This window comes from Monodelphis domestica, chromosome 1 (genome assembly GCF_027887165.1).
Source record: "Monodelphis domestica isolate mMonDom1 chromosome 1, mMonDom1.pri, whole genome shotgun sequence".
Lineage (NCBI taxonomy): Eukaryota > Metazoa > Chordata > Mammalia > Didelphimorphia > Didelphidae > Monodelphis > Monodelphis domestica.
This window is the reverse complement of record NC_077227.1, coordinates 594640246-594658617: the sequence shown is the minus strand read 5'-3', so window position 1 is coordinate 594658617 and position 18372 is coordinate 594640246. Positions and strand designations below refer to the sequence as shown.

The 18372-nt window shown below is 42.2% G+C and overlaps 2 protein-coding genes across 3 annotated transcripts in view; one reads left to right on the top strand and one right to left on the bottom strand.

Moving 5' to 3' along the window:
* The window catches only part of TNFRSF10B (TNF receptor superfamily member 10b), a 45973-nt gene extending 33651 nt beyond the window's left edge, over positions 1 to 12322 (top strand). The window contains exons 2-10 of the mRNA XM_007476491.2: positions 2399 to 2483; positions 3349 to 3477; positions 5125 to 5239; positions 5599 to 5669; positions 5753 to 5851; positions 7557 to 7582; positions 8278 to 8442; positions 9269 to 9332; positions 10074 to 12322. Coding sequence (XP_007476553.2) covers positions 2399 to 2483; positions 3349 to 3477; positions 5125 to 5239; positions 5599 to 5669; positions 5753 to 5851; positions 7557 to 7582; positions 8278 to 8442; positions 9269 to 9332; positions 10074 to 10384 — 1065 coding nt within the window. The 3' untranslated portion in view covers positions 10385 to 12322. The remainder of the gene's footprint in view (positions 1 to 2398; positions 2484 to 3348; positions 3478 to 5124; positions 5240 to 5598; positions 5670 to 5752; positions 5852 to 7556; positions 7583 to 8277; positions 8443 to 9268; positions 9333 to 10073) is intronic.
* The window catches only part of RHOBTB2 (Rho related BTB domain containing 2), a 42733-nt gene continuing 36611 nt past the window's right edge, over positions 12251 to 18372 (bottom strand). For both annotated transcript variants that reach the window (XM_007476489.3, XM_007476488.3), the window contains exons 9-10: positions 18077 to 18182; positions 12251 to 15278 (exon numbers count right to left, since the gene is read on the bottom strand). In XM_007476489.3, the coding sequence (XP_007476551.1) occupies positions 15061 to 15278; positions 18077 to 18182 (324 nt within the window). In that variant the 3' untranslated portion in view covers positions 12251 to 15060. The remainder of the gene's footprint in view (positions 15279 to 18076; positions 18183 to 18372) is intronic.

The window sequence follows — 18372 nt, the reverse complement described above, 5'->3', positions numbered from 1 at the left end:
TTCAGTATCTTAGTCCATTCCTTTTGTTGTATTCATTACAGCATGGTTTAAGACAGTGTTGCCAATCTCAGATAAAAACAGGGGCCACCAGTCTGCACATGTAGATCCCTGCAGGCATTTTTTTTTTAATGCAACAACTGCATTTATTTTTTTAAACCCTTACCTTCTGTCTTGGAGTCAGTGGCAGAAGAGCAGTAAGGGCTAGGCAATGGGGGTTAAGTGACTTGCCCAGGGTCACATAGCTGGGAAGTGTCTGAGGCCAGATTTGAACCTAGGACCTCCCGTCTCTAGATCTGACTTTCAATCCACTGAGCCACCTAGCTGCCCCTGCATTTATTTTTAAAGTAAAATGTTATCTATATTTTACTTTATTTATTTTGTTAAATATTTCTCAGTTACATTTTAATCTGATTTGGCCTCAGATACTTCCTAGCTATGTCACCCTAAGTAGTCCCTTTGCCTTGTCCTTACTACTCCTCTGCCTTGGTTCTAAACTTAGTATCAGTTCTAAGAAGCTAAATGTTTAGGGGAAAGACAGTCTCTGCCTTCAAGAAGCACACCGTCTAATGGAGGAGACATAGATATATAGAAATCAAGCTAGATGGTATTGTGGATTCCAGGCTTAGAGTCAGAAAATCCCGAGTTTAAATCCCACTTTTGACATGAGCTCTGTGATCCTAGAAAGTGACTTCTCTCTTTCACCATCTGTATTGATGGAAGAGGTTTCTTCACGCTTATGAAATGACTTCTGTTTCTTTTCTGCCGGCATACACAACAGATGCACACACATGTGGTTTATTACTGGGGTCTAGTTCGGATTCCGAATCCTGCCTTCCTTCAAAACTCAGTTCAAGTCCCACTTTTGCTAGAAGCCTTTCCTAGTCCCCATCCTATAATACCTTCCCTCTGAGATTACCTTCTGTTTTTTACCCTGTATATATCTTGTTTACACAATTTATAGCATATCAGCCAGTAAACATTTATTAGGTGCCTACTATGTTGTTTCTGTGAAATTCTTGAGGGCAGAGACTATATTTTTGCCCTCTCCCCACCTCCCCATCTCTGGCATGTAGCCCATACTTAATAAATGCTTGCTGACTGACTGATTGAATTAACAATAATAAAAATAACTAGCTGTTATATAGCACTTAAAGTTTGTAAAATGCTTCATGGTATTATCTGATTTTCTCTTCATAACAACTCTGGAAGGTTGATGCTATTATTACTCCTATTTTATAGTGGATGAAACTGAGGCAAATAGGTTAAGTGACTTGCCTCAGATCATATGGCTTTTAAGTATCTGAGACCAGATTTGAACTCAGGTCTTCCTGGCTGCAGACCCAACATTCTATGCAGTAGAATACCAGCTGTCTCTAAAGCTTCTGATTGTTTAGCTTTTTAAGGTTTGCAAAGCATTTGACATAAAAACATAGCAGAGGAAGAATGATTCAGTGCTTTTTTTTTTTGCCTACAGGCTTCTTTTTATTAATTTTCTTTTTTAATGCTCTCCTTCCCTCTTAGAATCAATACTGCATATTGATTCCAAGGCATTGATTCCAGGAACAGTAAAAGCTAAGCAATTGGGCTTAAGTGACTTGCCTAGGATCAAACAGCTAGGAAATGTCTGAAGTTAGATTTGAACCCAGGACCTCCTTTCTCCAGGCCTGGCTCTCTGTACACTAAATGCCTAGCTTCCCGACCCTCCTCCTCTATTCATTTTTGATGGAGAGAAGGATTAGCCTTGAAGGACTAGGAACATAGTGGACGCTGGCAGTAGCACCCATTTACTCCTGTACAAATTTCTAAAAGAAGGAAATGGGAACGCTCATTAGAGATGAGTAAGTGAGCAAGCAAGACTGAAAAGATTTTGCAGTTGAGAGGTTCTGGAACTTGGTTCCTAGGATTAAAAATAATTTTTAAAAAACTTATTAAAAAGAGCAGAAACTATGAATAGTACAGGTAATAAGACCTGATAATGGATACGATTCTGAGATAAATTGCATTAGAGGAGTTTGGCTTTTTTCTCACTTTATCTGAAAATGAGTACATTTTATAGTGATCATTATTTTATTTTTCAGTCTGCTTCTCCAACTGGCAAAACTAACTGATTGCTACCAATCTAATATTATTAATATTAATTAATATCTACTAATATTGCTACCAATCAAGGAAATTGTGGGAAGCTGCAATTTTAGAAAAATTTTAAAAATAAGCAAAACAAACCTTTAAAATTCAATTTTTTTTCAGTGACTACATTTAGAGTCATTGAACTTGACTGAACTTAACCTACCAAGTATGACATAGAGATGGAGAGTAGAATGGGCAAAGAAGAAGAGGAGGAGATCTTAGTTCATGCTAATCCTTGCTTCGCTGTCTGTCTGTCTGTCTGTCTCCACAGATCCTCATAGTTTTACTCGGAGCCAGTCAAGCGTCAGCAGAAACCCAGCAACGCCTGAGGAAACGGCAGAGTCTGTGTCCCCCAGGTATTCTGAATGAGCGTCTCTTCCCTCTCTGAATCTTTTCCTCCATTTTCTGAAAGAGAAGAGAGGATTTAGCTCTCCATCCTCTGCCCCTGTTGCCCATACCCTAGCACCCTGGGCACACAGAGGGTTTCTGGGACAAGGAATGGCTCCACCAGAGTCAGAATCAATAAACATTCATCAACCGGGCACTGTGTTGAGAGCTGGAGAGGAAAAGAAAGGCATCCAACAGTTTCTGTCCCTTGCAATCTAATGGGTATGGTGGGAAAACAGCACCTAAGCTGAAAAGTAGGGAGCAGTAGGGGAAGGAAAGGTTACCTCAAACTCATGAACTCTTGATGGAGGAAGAGAAAATTAGAGGAAATAAACATTCATCAACCAGACACTGTGTTGAGAGCTGGAGAGGAAAAGAAAGGCATCCAACAGTTTCTGTCCCTCGCAATCTAATGGGTATGGTGGGAAAACAGCACCTAAGCTGAAAAGTAGGGAGCAGTAGGGGAAGGAAAGGTTACCTCAAACTCATGAACTCTTGATGGAGGAAGAGAAAATTAGAGGAAATAAACATTCATCAACCAGACACTGTGTTGAGAGCTGGAGAGGAAAAGAAAGGCATCCAACAGTTTCTGTCCCTTGCAATCTAATGGGTATGGTGGGAAAACAGCACCTAAGCTGAAAAGTAGGGAGCAGTAGGGGAAGGAAAGGTTACCTCAAACTCATGAATTCTCGATAGAGGAAGAGAAAATTAGAGGAAAGCTGGAGTCTTGAGTTGATTTCTCCTCTAACTCTCCTACTTCCAGAGCTCGGTGCTCTGAAGTCCTCTTTGAGTGATCCATAGAAAAAGTCATATCTTACTCTTTTTGTTTCCTAGGACAATTCCTGCATATGACTAAGACTTCCGAAACAACATTAGAAGTCTGTTCTCCTTGCCCAAATGGAACTTTTACCGAGTTCCCCAATGGTCTTCCGTCCTGCATCCAGTGCCGAATCTGCAGGACAGGTATTGGGGATGGGGAAGTCTCTGAGAAGCAGAGACAGGGAGCCATTTAATGGAAGGGGCGGGTGATGCCTGAAGTCTCTCTGTGTAGTTCTAAGCTAGTTGGGGGTAAGGGGTGGTGGGGAATATATATTAAGGGTCTACAATGACAGTATTATTTTTATCCTTAACCAGCAGAGGGCAGGCGGGGATCTAAGTCTAAACAGCTTTGGAGAGGGTGAGGCACTAAAACTTGGTTCCTTTGAGGAAAAACACCAGGGCCACATTGTTAAAAGAAACTATTGATAGCTGTGGAAACTGAGTGTAAACAGTGTTAGAGGCAGCACGTGTGTCGGATCTGAGAAGTTTGGCTTTTCTCCATGCTTCCTTTTCTGAAAAGGAATCTATTTTGCAGTGATACTGGTTTTACATGGATTTGCCCTTTTTAGTATGCAAAATCTTTACAGCTAACTTTGATATGACTCCCTGTATCAAGAATAACTGGCAAATGAAATCAGGTCAATAGGCATTTATTAAAGGGCAGCTGGGTAGCCCAGTGATAGAGAGCCAGGCCTGAAGTTGAGAGGTCCTGGGTTCAAATCTAGCCTCAGACACTTCCTAGCTGTGTGATCCCAATTGCCTAGTCTTTGCTGTTCTTCTATCTTAGAATTGATACTAAGACAGAAGATAAGGGTTTTTTTTTTTAAACAATAATAAGCATTTATTAATTACCTACTATGTGCCAGGGAGTGTGAATAGATGGTATTCACATATAATATATATAACATTATATATAATATATCCACATATATAAATACAATACACATAGGAATAATATGTCCATGTAAATATGTACACATAAATCTGCGTGTGTGTATGTACACACACATATATCCATATATGTATAGATTATATATGGGCCAACCAGGTGGTACAGTGAGTAGATAGAGTACCCAGCCTAGAGTCAGGAATACTCATCTTCATGAGTTCAAATCTGACCTCAGACATTTACTAGTTGTGTGACCCTGGGCAAGTCATTTTACCCTATTGGCCTCAGTTTCCTCATCTGTAAAATGAGTTGGAGAAAGAAAAGGCTAACCACTTCAGTACCTCTGTCAAGAAAACTCCAACTGGGGTCATGAAGAGTTGGACCTGACTAGACAACAAATACTTTTATGTACACGTATGTATTTTGTATACATATGTATGCATGTTGGTTGCCTTATGTCATTACAATATAAACAGCCAGGGCAGTCTCATCAATACCCTTCATTCAGTCTTTCCTCTTCCAAGCACCCAAGCCTTACTCATATTTTAAAGCCCAGATCAAGAGCTCCTTACTTCATGAAACCTTCCCATAGTTACTCTATCTCATGCCTTTCTATATCTGTGCCACTGACCTCAGCCCTTCAAATAAAAATGAGGTAATTAGCAGTGTTTTCTCTGTGCTTTTCAGGCAGAGGCTGTACTCTTGACTTCTTTGAACGTCTCTTTCCCCCTTCACACACCACACAGGCTTAATCCCTAGGCCTGACACTGGCCATACAGAAGATGGTCAATAAAGACTTCTTAGGCTGAACTAAGTTGCCCTGAGCACAGGAGAGGTAAAGGAGTTTGGAAGGCAGAAGGAAAGAGGAGATTCCAAACCTAATTTGTTCTCTGTGTCCCCAGACCAAGAGGAGACCGTCCCGTGTCACGCCACCCACAACACCAAGTGTCAGTGCAGATCTGGCACCTTCTGTCCAAAAGAGCACCCCTGCGAGATCTGCAGAAAGTGCACATCAGAGTAAGGACCCAACGAATAGATCCTCTCCCCAAAACTGGGCATTACTGATGGAAGACAAAGAAGGCTCTTCCCTCAGTCTCTCTTCTCCCTCATTCTTCCCTGCCAGTACTCAGCAGTCTTTCCCTTTCCTCAAGTATTTCTGTGTCTGGCTATTCATCTAGAAGCCCCAGGTTCTCTTCCCCCCCAAAAACTTTACTATTCTGTATTGGGTGGGTATATCCACCTTGAATACCTGATGGCTGAAACCAACTTCACATGCCTTGTTACTTCCACCCGAGCACCTCTCCTGGCCCTCCCCATGCCTTCTTCTCAACTTCGCCTACATCTGGTTCAGACTTTCCTTCTTTCTCTATGCTCAGGTGCCCCAGAGAGATGGTTGAAAAGAACCCTTGCAGCCCATCAAGTGACTTGGAATGTCAAGAGCCAACAGGTACTCCCACAGGGCATAGGGATGGTTGCCAGGAAATGGGTGGTCAGAGTCCACACACTCACCAATGGTTTCTCTGTCCTCAGGCACAAGAAATGATGGGATTTGGATAACAGTAGGAATATTTTTACTCTTTCTGCTTGTTCTTGTCATTTTTTGCTGCTGCAAAAGCACTCCTACTACAGGTAAGGGATAACCCTTAGGTCTAAGTGCCCTTGCTTGAGTTGTATTGTCTCTCTCACTCCCCTCCCAATTTGTCCACTCTCCCCTTCAACACACATACCCAGCTCTCTTCCTGTACACATCCTACTTGTCCATTTTTCAAAACCAAGTTCAAGCCTTACCACCTTCATGAAACTTTCCCTATCCATCCCCAGCCTTTCATTATTAATCAAATAATCTAATGCACTGGAAGTTTAACTCAGCCATAGGATGATCTGGGTTCAAATCCCATCCCTGACCCTTATGATTTATGTAGTCATGGGCAAGTCATTACCTCTAGTAGGTAACAGACGTCTATGAGACTGTTTTGGATGGCCTCTGATGTATTGCATCTAGGGTTTGCCAAAGGGTATCCATAGAGGTCTCCTTAGATGTGGCTGTTCCAATGCTATTCAGCCATTGGATCATTGTGAAATTCAAGTTAGATAATCTATAGAAAGTGTCTGCTGGGGGCAGCTGGGTAGCTCAGTGTAGTGAGAGCCAGGCCTAGAGACGGGAGGTCCTAGGTTCAAATCCGGCCTCAGCCACTTCCCAGCTGTGTGACCCTGGGCAAGTCACTTGACCCCCATTGCCTAGCCCTTACCACTCTTCTGCCTTGGAGCCAGTACACAGTATTGACTCCAAGATGGAAGGTAAGGGTTTAAAAAAAAAAAAAGAAAGTGTCTGCCATATAAATGCCAATTGCCATTCATCATTTCCTACACCAAACTACATTTTTGCCACACAATTTAGTACTTGCTTTGTATGTTAACTTTTGTGTATCCCATATTATTTGCTAATTGCTTTATGCCTATCTAGGGCTACAAGGTGGCATAATGAGTGGATAGAGCACCAGGTCTAGAGTTAGGAAGACTCATCATCCCGAGTTCAAATCTGGCCTCGTTCACGTACTAACTGGGTGACTCTGGGCAAGTTGTTTACTCCAGTTTGCCTTAGTTTCCCCATCTTGAAAATGAACTGGAGAAAGAAATGGCAAACCCCTTTGATATCTCTGCTGAGAAAACCCCAAATGGGGTCACAAAGAGTTGGACACAACTGAAAAAAAAAAAGACTGAACACCAACAAATTATTCCTTTCTTTTTTTTTGTCTTTCCAGTTAAGTTATATGCAGGCAAGGATTATGTCTTATTTTATGCCATTCCCCCACTCTCTACTCCCCATCCCCCCACAATACTGAATCTATGTTGGGCTGGGCAAATAGGAGATAGCATGATATACTTTTTGATTCATTCACAGTTTAGGAGGAATACACAAGGATGTTAGGATCACAGATTTAAAGCTGGAACAACCTGAGAGGTCATTGAGTCCAAGCTCCTCATTTTACAAATGAAGAAACTTCGGTCTGGAAAGCTTATTGTGAATAGCCCATTACTAATAGACCTCAAAAGTCTTAATATCACACCATTTCCTGGAGAATATTAGAATCTACCTTTCTATTGGATAAGTCTCCTTAGCCAATTTCATTCATTCCCAAGACCTGTTTCCCCACATCCCAATTAGATCCAGAAAGTTAGAAAAGCTACCTTTCCTCTGCCCCATTTCTGTTAATCAAGTGATAACTGTTTATTAAATGCCTATTCTCTGTCCAGCACTGTCCTGTACCCCTGGTGGGATATGGTTAGAAGATGGAGAGCCTCCCTGATTAGATTTGTTATCCTTCTTTTCTAGGTTCCATGAATCCTTTTGGCATCAAGGTGAGGGGCAGTTGGGCTGGAGTATTTTGCTTGTTTTTATAAGTGGGTTAGAGAAAGTCTGGGGTACATATCTTTCAGGGTCCCAAATCGTAAACATTTCTTTAGCATCCTTCTTTGTCCATTTTGCCTCAAGAAGCCTCATGTGGGGTCACATTGTTGGGCCATCTCACTAAACATTCTGGGGTTTGGGGTAAATAGTTCTCAATAAGGAGCCACTCTGTCTCTGTCTCTCTGTCTCTCTGTCTCTGTCTGTCTCTCTGTCTCTCTATCTCTGTCTCTGTCTCTCTCTCTTTCTCTCTCTCCCTCTCTCTCCCTCTCCCTCTCCCTCCCCCTCCTCTCAGAGGTGACATACTGGAGCTTCCTCTCTTCCCCACCCCTTCCCTGACATCCATATATCCCTTGTCCTGTCACTGGCACCGCCAATTTCCTCTCCCCAGCAGCATAACTATAGCCAAGAAGTTCAGCCAGGGTGATGGGTCAGTGCTGGAGAGCTTATACTGGGTGCTTTCTGTGTTCCTCCCCTTCTCTGCTTCATCCCGAGCTGGGCAAACAGGGTACCTAATGGGGGACAGAGAGAAGGAAAAACCTTACCTTTGGGGCAGTTCTAGAGAGCCACTACTTGTAGACATATGACTTTTGAAATCTGACCACCTCAAGAGATTTATTCAGTGTCACTTTTTTTTTTTTATGGTAAGAGCTATTTAGTATCACTCTTGCAGAGAGGTAATCACCCAAGGCCTCCTGAGGCCAGAGGTGATGAGCCACTTGAGATGCAGAATCTCTCTGGAAAGCAAAGAGAAGAGCATGAAGAGCTGTTGGAAGTTAGAACCATTCCCATTCCTGAGAATGGGTGTCTAATGGTGAGTAGATTCATCATGTCAGAGATCTAGAGCTGAAAGAGGTCTATCTTCATCTATCTTCCACTCTCCTCTGGTTTACAGATAAAGAAACTGGAATCTGGGCAAATAAATCAATTTGCCTAAGGTCACATAAGGCAGCTTAGGTGAATCAGTGCATAGTGTTAGTTCTGAAATCAAGAAGTCTTCAATTTAAATCCAGCTTCCCATACTTACTCAATGACTTGGAATAAGTTACTTAACCTCTGCCTGCTTCAAGTTTCATTTTCTATAAAATGGGATAAGAGCATCCCTCCCTCTATCACCTAGGGTGGTGATGATAAGTGGGATGTTTGAAAATTGCTTTGCAAATATTTAAATTTTATATGAATACTAGCTATTATCTATTATTATTAATAAATCATAGAGCATACTTCATAGACCCGGCACCTCACTGTACCATGCCTTGAAGCTACTTAGCTACACGGTGCCTTTGAAGTAGAGTCCACTACCCCTTCTGTATGTATAGGGAATGTAGAGATCATGTCAGTGGGCAGATGTTGTCCCCCAAGAATGAAGGGAATGGACCTGAACTGGCTTTCCTACAGAATTGGAGAAAGAATAAGGGACAAGGAATTAGTTATGACAAATGTAGATATAATATTGCATTTCTCCAGTACTTCTCATTGCCTTTTGAGATAAGCAGGATAGGTATAACTCTCCCTATTTTTACATTTGAGGAAACTGAGTCCTGGAAAAGTCAAGAGATTTATTCAGTGTCACATAGTACACTAGGCAGAATTGGGGGCTTAGTCTTCCTGACCTGTTGCTTTTCCCATTCTCTCTGCAGGAGCCGGCAGAAGCAATGACTCCTCAGGCCAAACTATTTCCAGCTAATGGTGACCCTATTGGGAGTAAGTTTTTTTTTTCTTTTAAAATGAGGGTGATATGAGTGCCAGGGAGCAGAAGAGCCTGAAGGTGATCTCCTAAATTAGTGACATCAAACTTACATAGAAACCACCCATGTACATAAGATCACTGCAGGCTGCATATTGGCTTAGTTTTTAAATGTCATGGTATCCATGTATTTTTATTTATTTTATTAACTAGTTCCCAATGACATTTTAACCTGGTCCCTCTTCTTGGAGGTAGGCAGTGTGTTTGACTCTGTTGCTCTAAGGCCCCCCACTTTCCTTCACCAAACATGCTCCTAGAATAGATGGGGGGTCATGGAGGAATGATTGTGCAGGGGTCAGGCAGTAATGATTACTGCTAAGTTATTGAATCATAAAGTGAAAGAGACCCCCAAAAAGCTCAGTATATTTCTTATAGCTTCCTTCTCTTATTCCCTTCTATGCCCTGCCTGTCTGAATCCATGCCAACCCACAGTAACCTTGCCTTCTCCCTTAATTCCTAAAGCACTCACCGTATACCCTATAAGGGCAGTAGCTATGCCTTACACTTTTTTTTTAGTCCCTTTTAACTCAGTAAGCAAACCCTGCCCCCTACCTTTCAATGTCACCAAAGTATTTGTCGATGATTGATTAGGAAGGGAGGCTTCTAACAGCCAAGTTATATCGGGACTTGTTTCATATCCCTAAAATTTTCCTCTCCCCCCAAACTCAGCTGCCTCCATACTTTTATTTCTTCTCCAGCTTTGCAGAAGTCTTTTGTTATCTTTGCACAGAAGGTACCCTGGCAATACTGGAACCAGTACATGAATCTGCTGGGGCTGAGTCCGAATGAGATTGCAATGGCCAAAGAAAGTGAGAATGTAATCGACTATCCACACAGAATGCTTACGATGTGGCAGCAGAAAGTCGGGAAGGCTGCCACTGTGGACATCCTGCTGGAGACCCTGAGTAAGATCAAGCTGAAAGCTGCCAGAGAGTCCATTCAAGAAGAGCTCATCCATGAAAAGCTCTATGTCTACAAGGAAAGTGAGCCAGAGAAAAGTCTAACATAAGAGGAGGGCTCTCAGATATATTACCTTTCTCCTCCTTCTGAATACATTTGACTTCGGGGAGCGTAACCAGGGATGAAGGATACACAAAGAATCTTTCTGACCTCCAAGATTCTTTCTTCTAAGGACCCAGTGGCCCTCCTGAGGCATTGAACAAATTGAAGATATGCGCATGAATAACCCTTGAGACCATATTTGTAAAAACGGAAAAATGGTTGCTTTCTCAGGGAACTTTGAAAACAGAGAATCAAGGGCCTATTTTACTCTTGGGACTCTCTACTCTTAAGAAAGAAATAGGGAATATTGTTGCTTTGAAGTTCTAGGGCTGTGTTGGCAAATCTACGGCAACACATGCTGGAGGGGACAGCTCACCTGCCCCTCTCCACACATGCCTGAGAACATTTCTCTCATAACCTGCCTCTCTGCCCATCAGCCCAATAGGATTGCTTCCTCCCTCCCCTGTCTGGGGTCGGGGGAGACTCACATGCAGCGTGAGGGTTGCAGTTTCTAAAAGGTTCATCATCACTGCCTTAGGGTCTAGTGGCTCCAAGGTGATAGAGGTGTACAGGGGCTCTGAAGGAACTATTTTTTTAGTCTTTAGTCACTTTACTCTTAGACTGAGGTGCTCCAAATGACTTTATAGGGAACATTTAGAGAATAGTTTCTCTTGAAAAGGGAACATTTGCCTCCCACCTCCTAAAGTCCTGCCACACTCTAATGGCTTAGAATTTTCCATGTTTACATTTTTTTAAACTTTTGTTTTTTTATATAGCGGGGAGGGGTGTCTATTTAATTTTAAATTTATTTAAAAGAATAATAATTTAATGTGTTGTTCATGTGTAACTTTTGCCAATGTTCAAGGCTTAAAATATAGTCAGTGGGGGCAGCTAGGTGGCTCATTGGATAGAGAGCCATGCCTGGAGACAGGATGTCATGGGTTCAGATTTGGTCTCAGACACTTCCTAGCTGTATGATCCTGAGCAAGCAACTTAGCCCCTTACCATTCTTCTTCCTTGAAACCAATGTTTTTAAAAATTCTATTTATTTCTATTTAATTTTTTTAGTAGGTTTTTTTTTTAAATCCACTTTTTTTGGGGGCAAGTCACTTAACCCCCATCGCCTAGCCCTTACCACTCTTCTGAAGGTAAGGGTTTAAAAAATAGTGGGTTTTTTTTTTTAATTCAATAAGTATTATTTTGCTGTGGCCTGATAAGCATGGATACCTTCTTCCTCAAGAAAAAGGAGGATCTAGACAAACCATGTTATATCTAGCTTTAACCAGCATTCAGTCATTTTGAGTATTAACTCTACTTTTCCTGCACTTTGAACAAGTATTATATATATATGGTATAATTTCTCAATTTATAGAGCTGGGCTGGACCTTTGAGCAGCCTGTTTTCTGGCTATCAGTCTTCTGGTCATTATTGTTTAGGACATGAATGTTAGTAGATTTTTAGCAAAAGGGATTTCTTTTTTAAGTTTTTAATCTCTTTATATGCCTAAGATAGGTCTTGGGTGGATCTTCTGTTTACCTTACCTAGCCTGTCTCCTCCAGCCAGATGATAGTTGGAGGTGCTAGGTATACCCCCCAAAGGGTGCACACCCCTAAGCTGGGGTTTTTTTGCAGAGAAATCTGAAATCATGTTCTGCTGCTCAGCTGGGAACTACTGTGAATTTCGATTCTTCCAGATAACTGTGAGTTAGCTGAGTTAATCCCCTCATCTACAAAGGGGATCCTCTTGTTAAGAGACAGGATGGCAAAATGTTTTGTTACTAATATATAGAATGAAGATATTTCTTTTCCTATCTCAGAACCAGCCCAGGAAGCTCAACATCATTCTGGAAGAGCAAGGCACAGCAACAATGGCATTGTTGTACAAAATAGTCATGTATTTATGAATTTATGATCAAATTAAATATGAAACCTTGTATAAAAAGAGGGTTTTTTCTCCTCCTTCCCTCCCACCTCCCAATGAGTAGCATCAGTCCTTTTCTTCTGCAATTCAGTCATCCATGCCCCGCATGGGTGAGTTGCGTGAACTCTTTCCAGCTCTTTGAATTCCTCTGAAAGCCCGTGGAGATGTGAGGGCAATGTCTCCATCTCTTCCCCCAGCAAAGAGGTATATCTGCTTTGCTGCTAGGGGTCAGAGTTTGTCCACCCTCTAAGGGCTGGTTCAGCTGGGTTGGCACCCCAGGCCACAAACTGGACCAGAAGGTGATAGAAATTGGCTCTGAGGGCACAGCAGGGGAGAAGGGGAGAGGGATCCCTGAGGGAGTAACTGTCTTTCACTGGGCATTATGTCTGTTTCTGTTTCCCTCTTTTCATTCTAGACTTACTTAGGAAAAGAAAAAAAAAAGGAAGAAGTCATTTTTCCAATCAGGAAACTCCAGTCACTTGCCTGGATGTCTTTTTCTCCCTCAATTGACTTCCACTTCCTCTTACTCCAAACACAGATCTGTCAATTCTCTGGAAACCTCCCTGGCACACCTCATCCCCAGCTTCTCCTTTCTGCCTCTGTAGGGAGGCTTGTACCCACCACAGCCTCTAAGTGCCCTCTTTTAAAAACTAAGGGTAAAGCAGCATTTATTGACATAGCACCAGCCTGATCCCCCTGTGCCTGGGCATCTAAGGAAGAGAGTGGGTCAGTGGAGGGCAGAGCATCACCAAGGTGACCAGTCAGCTTGGGAAAGGGACCCTGGAGTGGATGGTATACATGGAAAACTGAGCTCTGGTAATCCCCAGTTTTCACTGGTCATTTGGGACAAGACTTTCTCTACAATATTCTCAGCATTTTTCTGAACTCTGACATCCCACCAGCCCTGTGCAACCCAGGAACTAGATATCAGAAGGAGCAATTTCTGAAGGGTCCTGACCTACCCTCAGGCCCCTATTTAGAACTTAGAGCTACCAAAAATATTGGCCAAAAGAAAGGCTACTAAGGAAAGGGGCGGGGGAAGTTTTATTTAGAAAGGAGCTTTTCCCAGCCCTCCTTTTGCCCCATGGGGGCTGCAGATGCTATTATCACTCCCTTTGCTTCCCTAGAAACATAATTTTGCCCTATTTCTCAAAAAGATGGCTTCCTGTCTTAATTGTGATACTATTTTTCATTCCTCCAAATTGGGGGTGATGGTGGTGATGTCTCCTCTAAATCCAAACTCCAAAGTACCCCCAACCCACTAAATACCCCATGATACCACCCAGTAAAGACCAGGAATGTGACCTTCATTCTTAGGGTGGGGAAAACCAAAAGGTCAGACAGGGAGGACATGGAAGCCATCATTGACAGAAGTAGTTCCCTCCCCAAGCCCATGTGAATCACTCCAGTCAGTGACCTCGGGGCTCTCTAGACAATAGAGATGAATCTCTTTCCACGTGGAGAATAGGATGTGGAATTGTTTTCATAACTCAGTCTTCCCTTTCTTCCCCTTGACCTTTTGTTTGACTATATATAAAGTAAATACTTTTTTCTGCTTTCCATTCTATAGTTTGTGGAGGACTTATGGGGAGATGTTTTCTGCCATTCCTGCCTCCCCATATAATTTCCCTTTTATCTGCTCCTCCCCCCAAGAAAGCAGGGCTCTGACAAGAGGTTGAGAAGAGTATGGTATAGTGGCAGACTACCTGGGTTTAAATACTAGCTCTACCAAAAACCTGGGTGACCTTAGATAAGTCACCTAAACTCCCTAGGTCCCAATTTCCTCATTTATAAAATGTTGGACTAGATTATCTCTATAGCCCCTTCTAGCTCAAAGTCCTATGAATGACCAGTTGTTGAACACAGAATCTCCTCTTTTTTCTTCCTGTCCTACTCACTCCTACCTATTGGTTTCTATCCAGTGACACAGTTTTCTCTAGGTCTTATGGAAGCAGGTGAGCAGGGTGTCACTCTCTCCCTGGCATCAACATTTCTAGCCTGGAGAGTTCTGGACAGCTCTATTCAGATCCTAAGAGCTTGCCAGGTTTACAAAACCACCTCTAAGATACCTGGGTGACGGGTAGGGAGAAGGCTCTCTTGGCTCTCCCGCCATCTTCCTTTTCATTGACGCTCTTCAAGAGGAGCAGCTCTAGTGATGGAGTGAGGATAATTCCTACACTGGTTTACAAATGGGTGTGTGGAGGGGATGAGTGGGTGCTTGACTTGGCCCCAACTGAAATTTCCCCCCAATGCATTTGTGAACTCCAAGTCCTTTGGAAAAACAGTTCTGGGAGAAACCTTGTTCTCTCCTCACCAAGGAATTTGGGACCCTCTTCCCCAATCAAAAAATAAACCCTCACAAAAATCACAACTTCCTGTAAACCCAGATGTCTTGGATTGCCTTGGCTCATGGATCTCCAGCCACAACTAGAGCTCCAAATTTCCAAAAAGGAAGAAAGAGGATGGATAACTGAGGTGCTAGCTCTCCCTGATGCCTCATTTGGGGAGTCCTGGAAAGCTGTGGCTCCTTTCCATCCTCAGCTAGTCTCCATGCCTCTCACCAGAGCCTGGTCTTTCTTCCATTGAGATGGTTTGGCTGGTGTTATCTGCTCCACCCTCATGGGCCTAATTGATTAGGTCCTCTTGTCCCTGGTGAGGGGAGAGTGGGGGAAATGCAGATAAAGGAGGACCGAGGGGCTTAGAGCAGGTGGACAGGAGGGAATAACAAACAGTGGGGTCGTCCCGGGAGGGTTGAGGCAGCTTTCAAACTACGGCTGAGGAGGAGGAGGGAGATGAAGAGGAGGCTGCAGAAGAGGAAGGAGAAGAGGGGCCATTCCAGAAGAGCCATCTCCGTTTAGGTTGCCGCTTCAAATGGAGGTAGTCCTCCTTCTCTCGCTCTTTCCGAGCCCGCTGGTAGTGATCTTCCTCTTTGAGGTACCAGACAGGTGGCCACCGGTGCTTCTCAAAGTATTCTTGGTTTTCTGGAGAACATAACAGAGATGAGTTAGAATAAGGAAATCCAGGAGACAGCTAACATCTAAACATACTCCTTCAAGGTTCCCACGAGATCAATAACTATTTATTCACTGCCTCCTGGGGATGCAACTGACACTATGGAGGAAATGATTGATTAACAGACATGATCCCTGACTAGAGGAAGTTGTTAGTCTAGGAGAAAACATAAACACTATAATGTAAAGTAGAATATAAGTGACAGACACCATTGTTCAGAAGAGGATAAGAGTCTTCCAAGCTGGGCAACCAGTGAAGGCTTCATTGAGCAAGTCTGTGCTTTGGCACATCCCCAATATCATACAAATAGCTAATTTGTGGCAGGCTGGAAACTTGGTTCCTGACTCTTTTTCAGACTACTATCACCGGAGGACGATGAGATATACTAGAAAGAGTGCTGGCCTACTAGGTCTGTATCCCAAAGAAAGCTGAAAAGGGGGAAAGGATCTATTTGTACAAAAAGTATTTATAGCAGTTCTTTTTGTGGTAGCAAAGTACTGGAAATAGAGGGGACATCCATCAAATAGAGAATGGCCAAACAAGTTGTGCTATATGATTGTCGTGGAATACCATAAGAAATGATGAGCAAGATAACTTCAGAAAAACCTGGGAAGACTTACATGAACTGATGCAAAGGGAAGTGAGCAGAACCAGGAGAACTCTACACAGTACCAGCAATATTGTGCTATTATCAACGGTGATTAACCTGAGCTATGCTCAGGAATAGTGATCTAAGGCAATCAATCTCAAAGACTAATGATGAAAAATGCCATCTGCCTCCCCAGAAAGGTCTGATGCAGAGTGAATAAAGGCCAAAAAATACTCTTTCACTTTCTTCTTTTTTATTGAGATCTCCTCGCAAAATGACTGATGTAATGTTTCACATGATTGTACATGTAAAATCTCTTATCAGATTGTATAACATCTTAGGGAGGGGAATGTGGGAAGGGAAAGAATTTGAAACTCAAAAAAAGTTTTTTAAATGTTAAAAATTGTTTTTACTTGCAATTGAGGAGAAAAAATTTAAAAATGTTTTAAGTGTTGGTTCTGAAATCTGAAGACTTGAATTCAAATCCTACATCTTTATTGCTTACTTGGGTAAATCATCTAAATTTGGACTTCATTGGTAAAATTAAATGACTAAACTGATTCCAGAATTTAGAGCTGGAAGAGACCATGGGCAGGTCACCTTGTTTAACTCCTTCAACTTGAAGATGAGAAAACCAAGGCTCAGAGTGGAGAAATAGCTTATCCAAGGTGACAGAAAAATCAGAGTAGCAGAGCTAGGATTTGAAGTCAGTTCTTCAGGCATCAAAATTCTATGTTCTTTCTAAACTATACCATCCTTGGCAAAATAGCAGTATAAAAGTACTTATGACCAACTCATCCTAGAATGGTTATTTCCTACCTTAACTACTCCCATCCCAGGTCATGCTTCCATCTCTTGCCCTTCTTTTCCAGTTTGTTTCATTTTCCGGCCTCCCCTTCCTGGGGAGGGGGTGTGTGTCCTTCCAAGACTACCCCAAGAGCCCCTCACTTGGATTGGGCAACACTCTTGCAATATGGAAGGGGTCCCAGACCCTGCCATCTGCTTAACACAAGCAAGCCAGCTCAATCCAAAGATAGTAGCTCCTAGATTTGAAGATCTCAAAAGGTCCCTCCACATAGCCAGTGTTCTACAGTGGCTCAGTGGATAGAGCACTGGGCCTGGACTATAAGAAGACCCAAGTTCAAAACCACACTAAGACATTAACTATATAACCTTAGGTAAGTCATTTAATTTGTTTGCCTTAGTTTCCCTACCCCTTACGGTTGTAGTGAGAATTAAATGAGATAATTGCAAAATGCAATTTTGTGTTAAACAAGGCCTGAATTTGGAATTATGCCCAAAGGGCTTTAAAAGAATCCATGTCCTTTGATCCAGCAATACCACTATTTGTATTTGTATTTGTTTGTATTCCAAAGAGATAAAAAAAATGGGAAAGGCTCTATTTGTACAAAAACATTTATAGCTATGCTTTTTGTGGTGGCAAAGAATTGGAAAATGAGGGGATGTTCCTTGATTGGGGAATAGCTGAACAAATTGTGGTATATGATGGTGATGGAATACTGTTGTACTCTAAGGAATGATGAACTGTCTGATTTCTATAAGAACTGGAAAGACCTCCATGAACTGATGTGGAGTGAAATAAGCAGAACCAGGAGAACATTATACACAGTAACTGAAACATCAAATGTGTTACTTTATTACTAATGGCAAAACCATGATCTAGGACAACTCTGAGGGATTTATGAAAAGAATGCTATCCACCTCTAGAGAAAGAACTGTGGGAGGAGAAATCCAGAAATCCAGAAGAAATAATTTATCACTTGTTTATATGGGTATATGATTTGGGGTTTGGGTTTTAAAGATTACTCTATTACAAAAATGAATAATATAGAAATAGGATTTGAGTGATAATATAAGGATAACCCAGTGAAACTGCTTGTCTACTCTGGGAGTGGGATGGGAAGAGGGAAGGGAGACAAGAATCATGTAACCATGGAAAAAATTTAAAAAAAATAAAAAACAAAACACAGTGTTTGACTCTCATTAAGCACTATATAAGTAAATAAACTACTATGACTACTATCATTATTATTAAAGAGTAGGTTGTTATTTTCCAGTATTTCTAGGACCAGACTAGAGGCTTAGGCAAGAATTTAGTGGCCCTTAGGTTACAGAGCAGGGACAAAGTTAGAGTGAATTGGGACCTAAAGCATTCACCTGGAGACATGGCCTTCATATCCCGGGGGAACTTCCGGCATACATTGTTGTAGTTGGTGCAAATGTGATGGAGACACCAGTCGGCCAACTGGTATGCACAATGGAACTGGGAATGGAAGAGAATACAACAATAATTTTTACTAGATACTACAATGGTTTCCTCACTCATACTTAGGACTGTCTTCAAAAATAAGGACAAAGGGATCAAGGAATATTTGCTCCCTGCCCACCTCCACAATCACCTTGAGGGCTCCCTATCTTGGGCAAAAATCACCTTGATTTCACTGCATGGCATG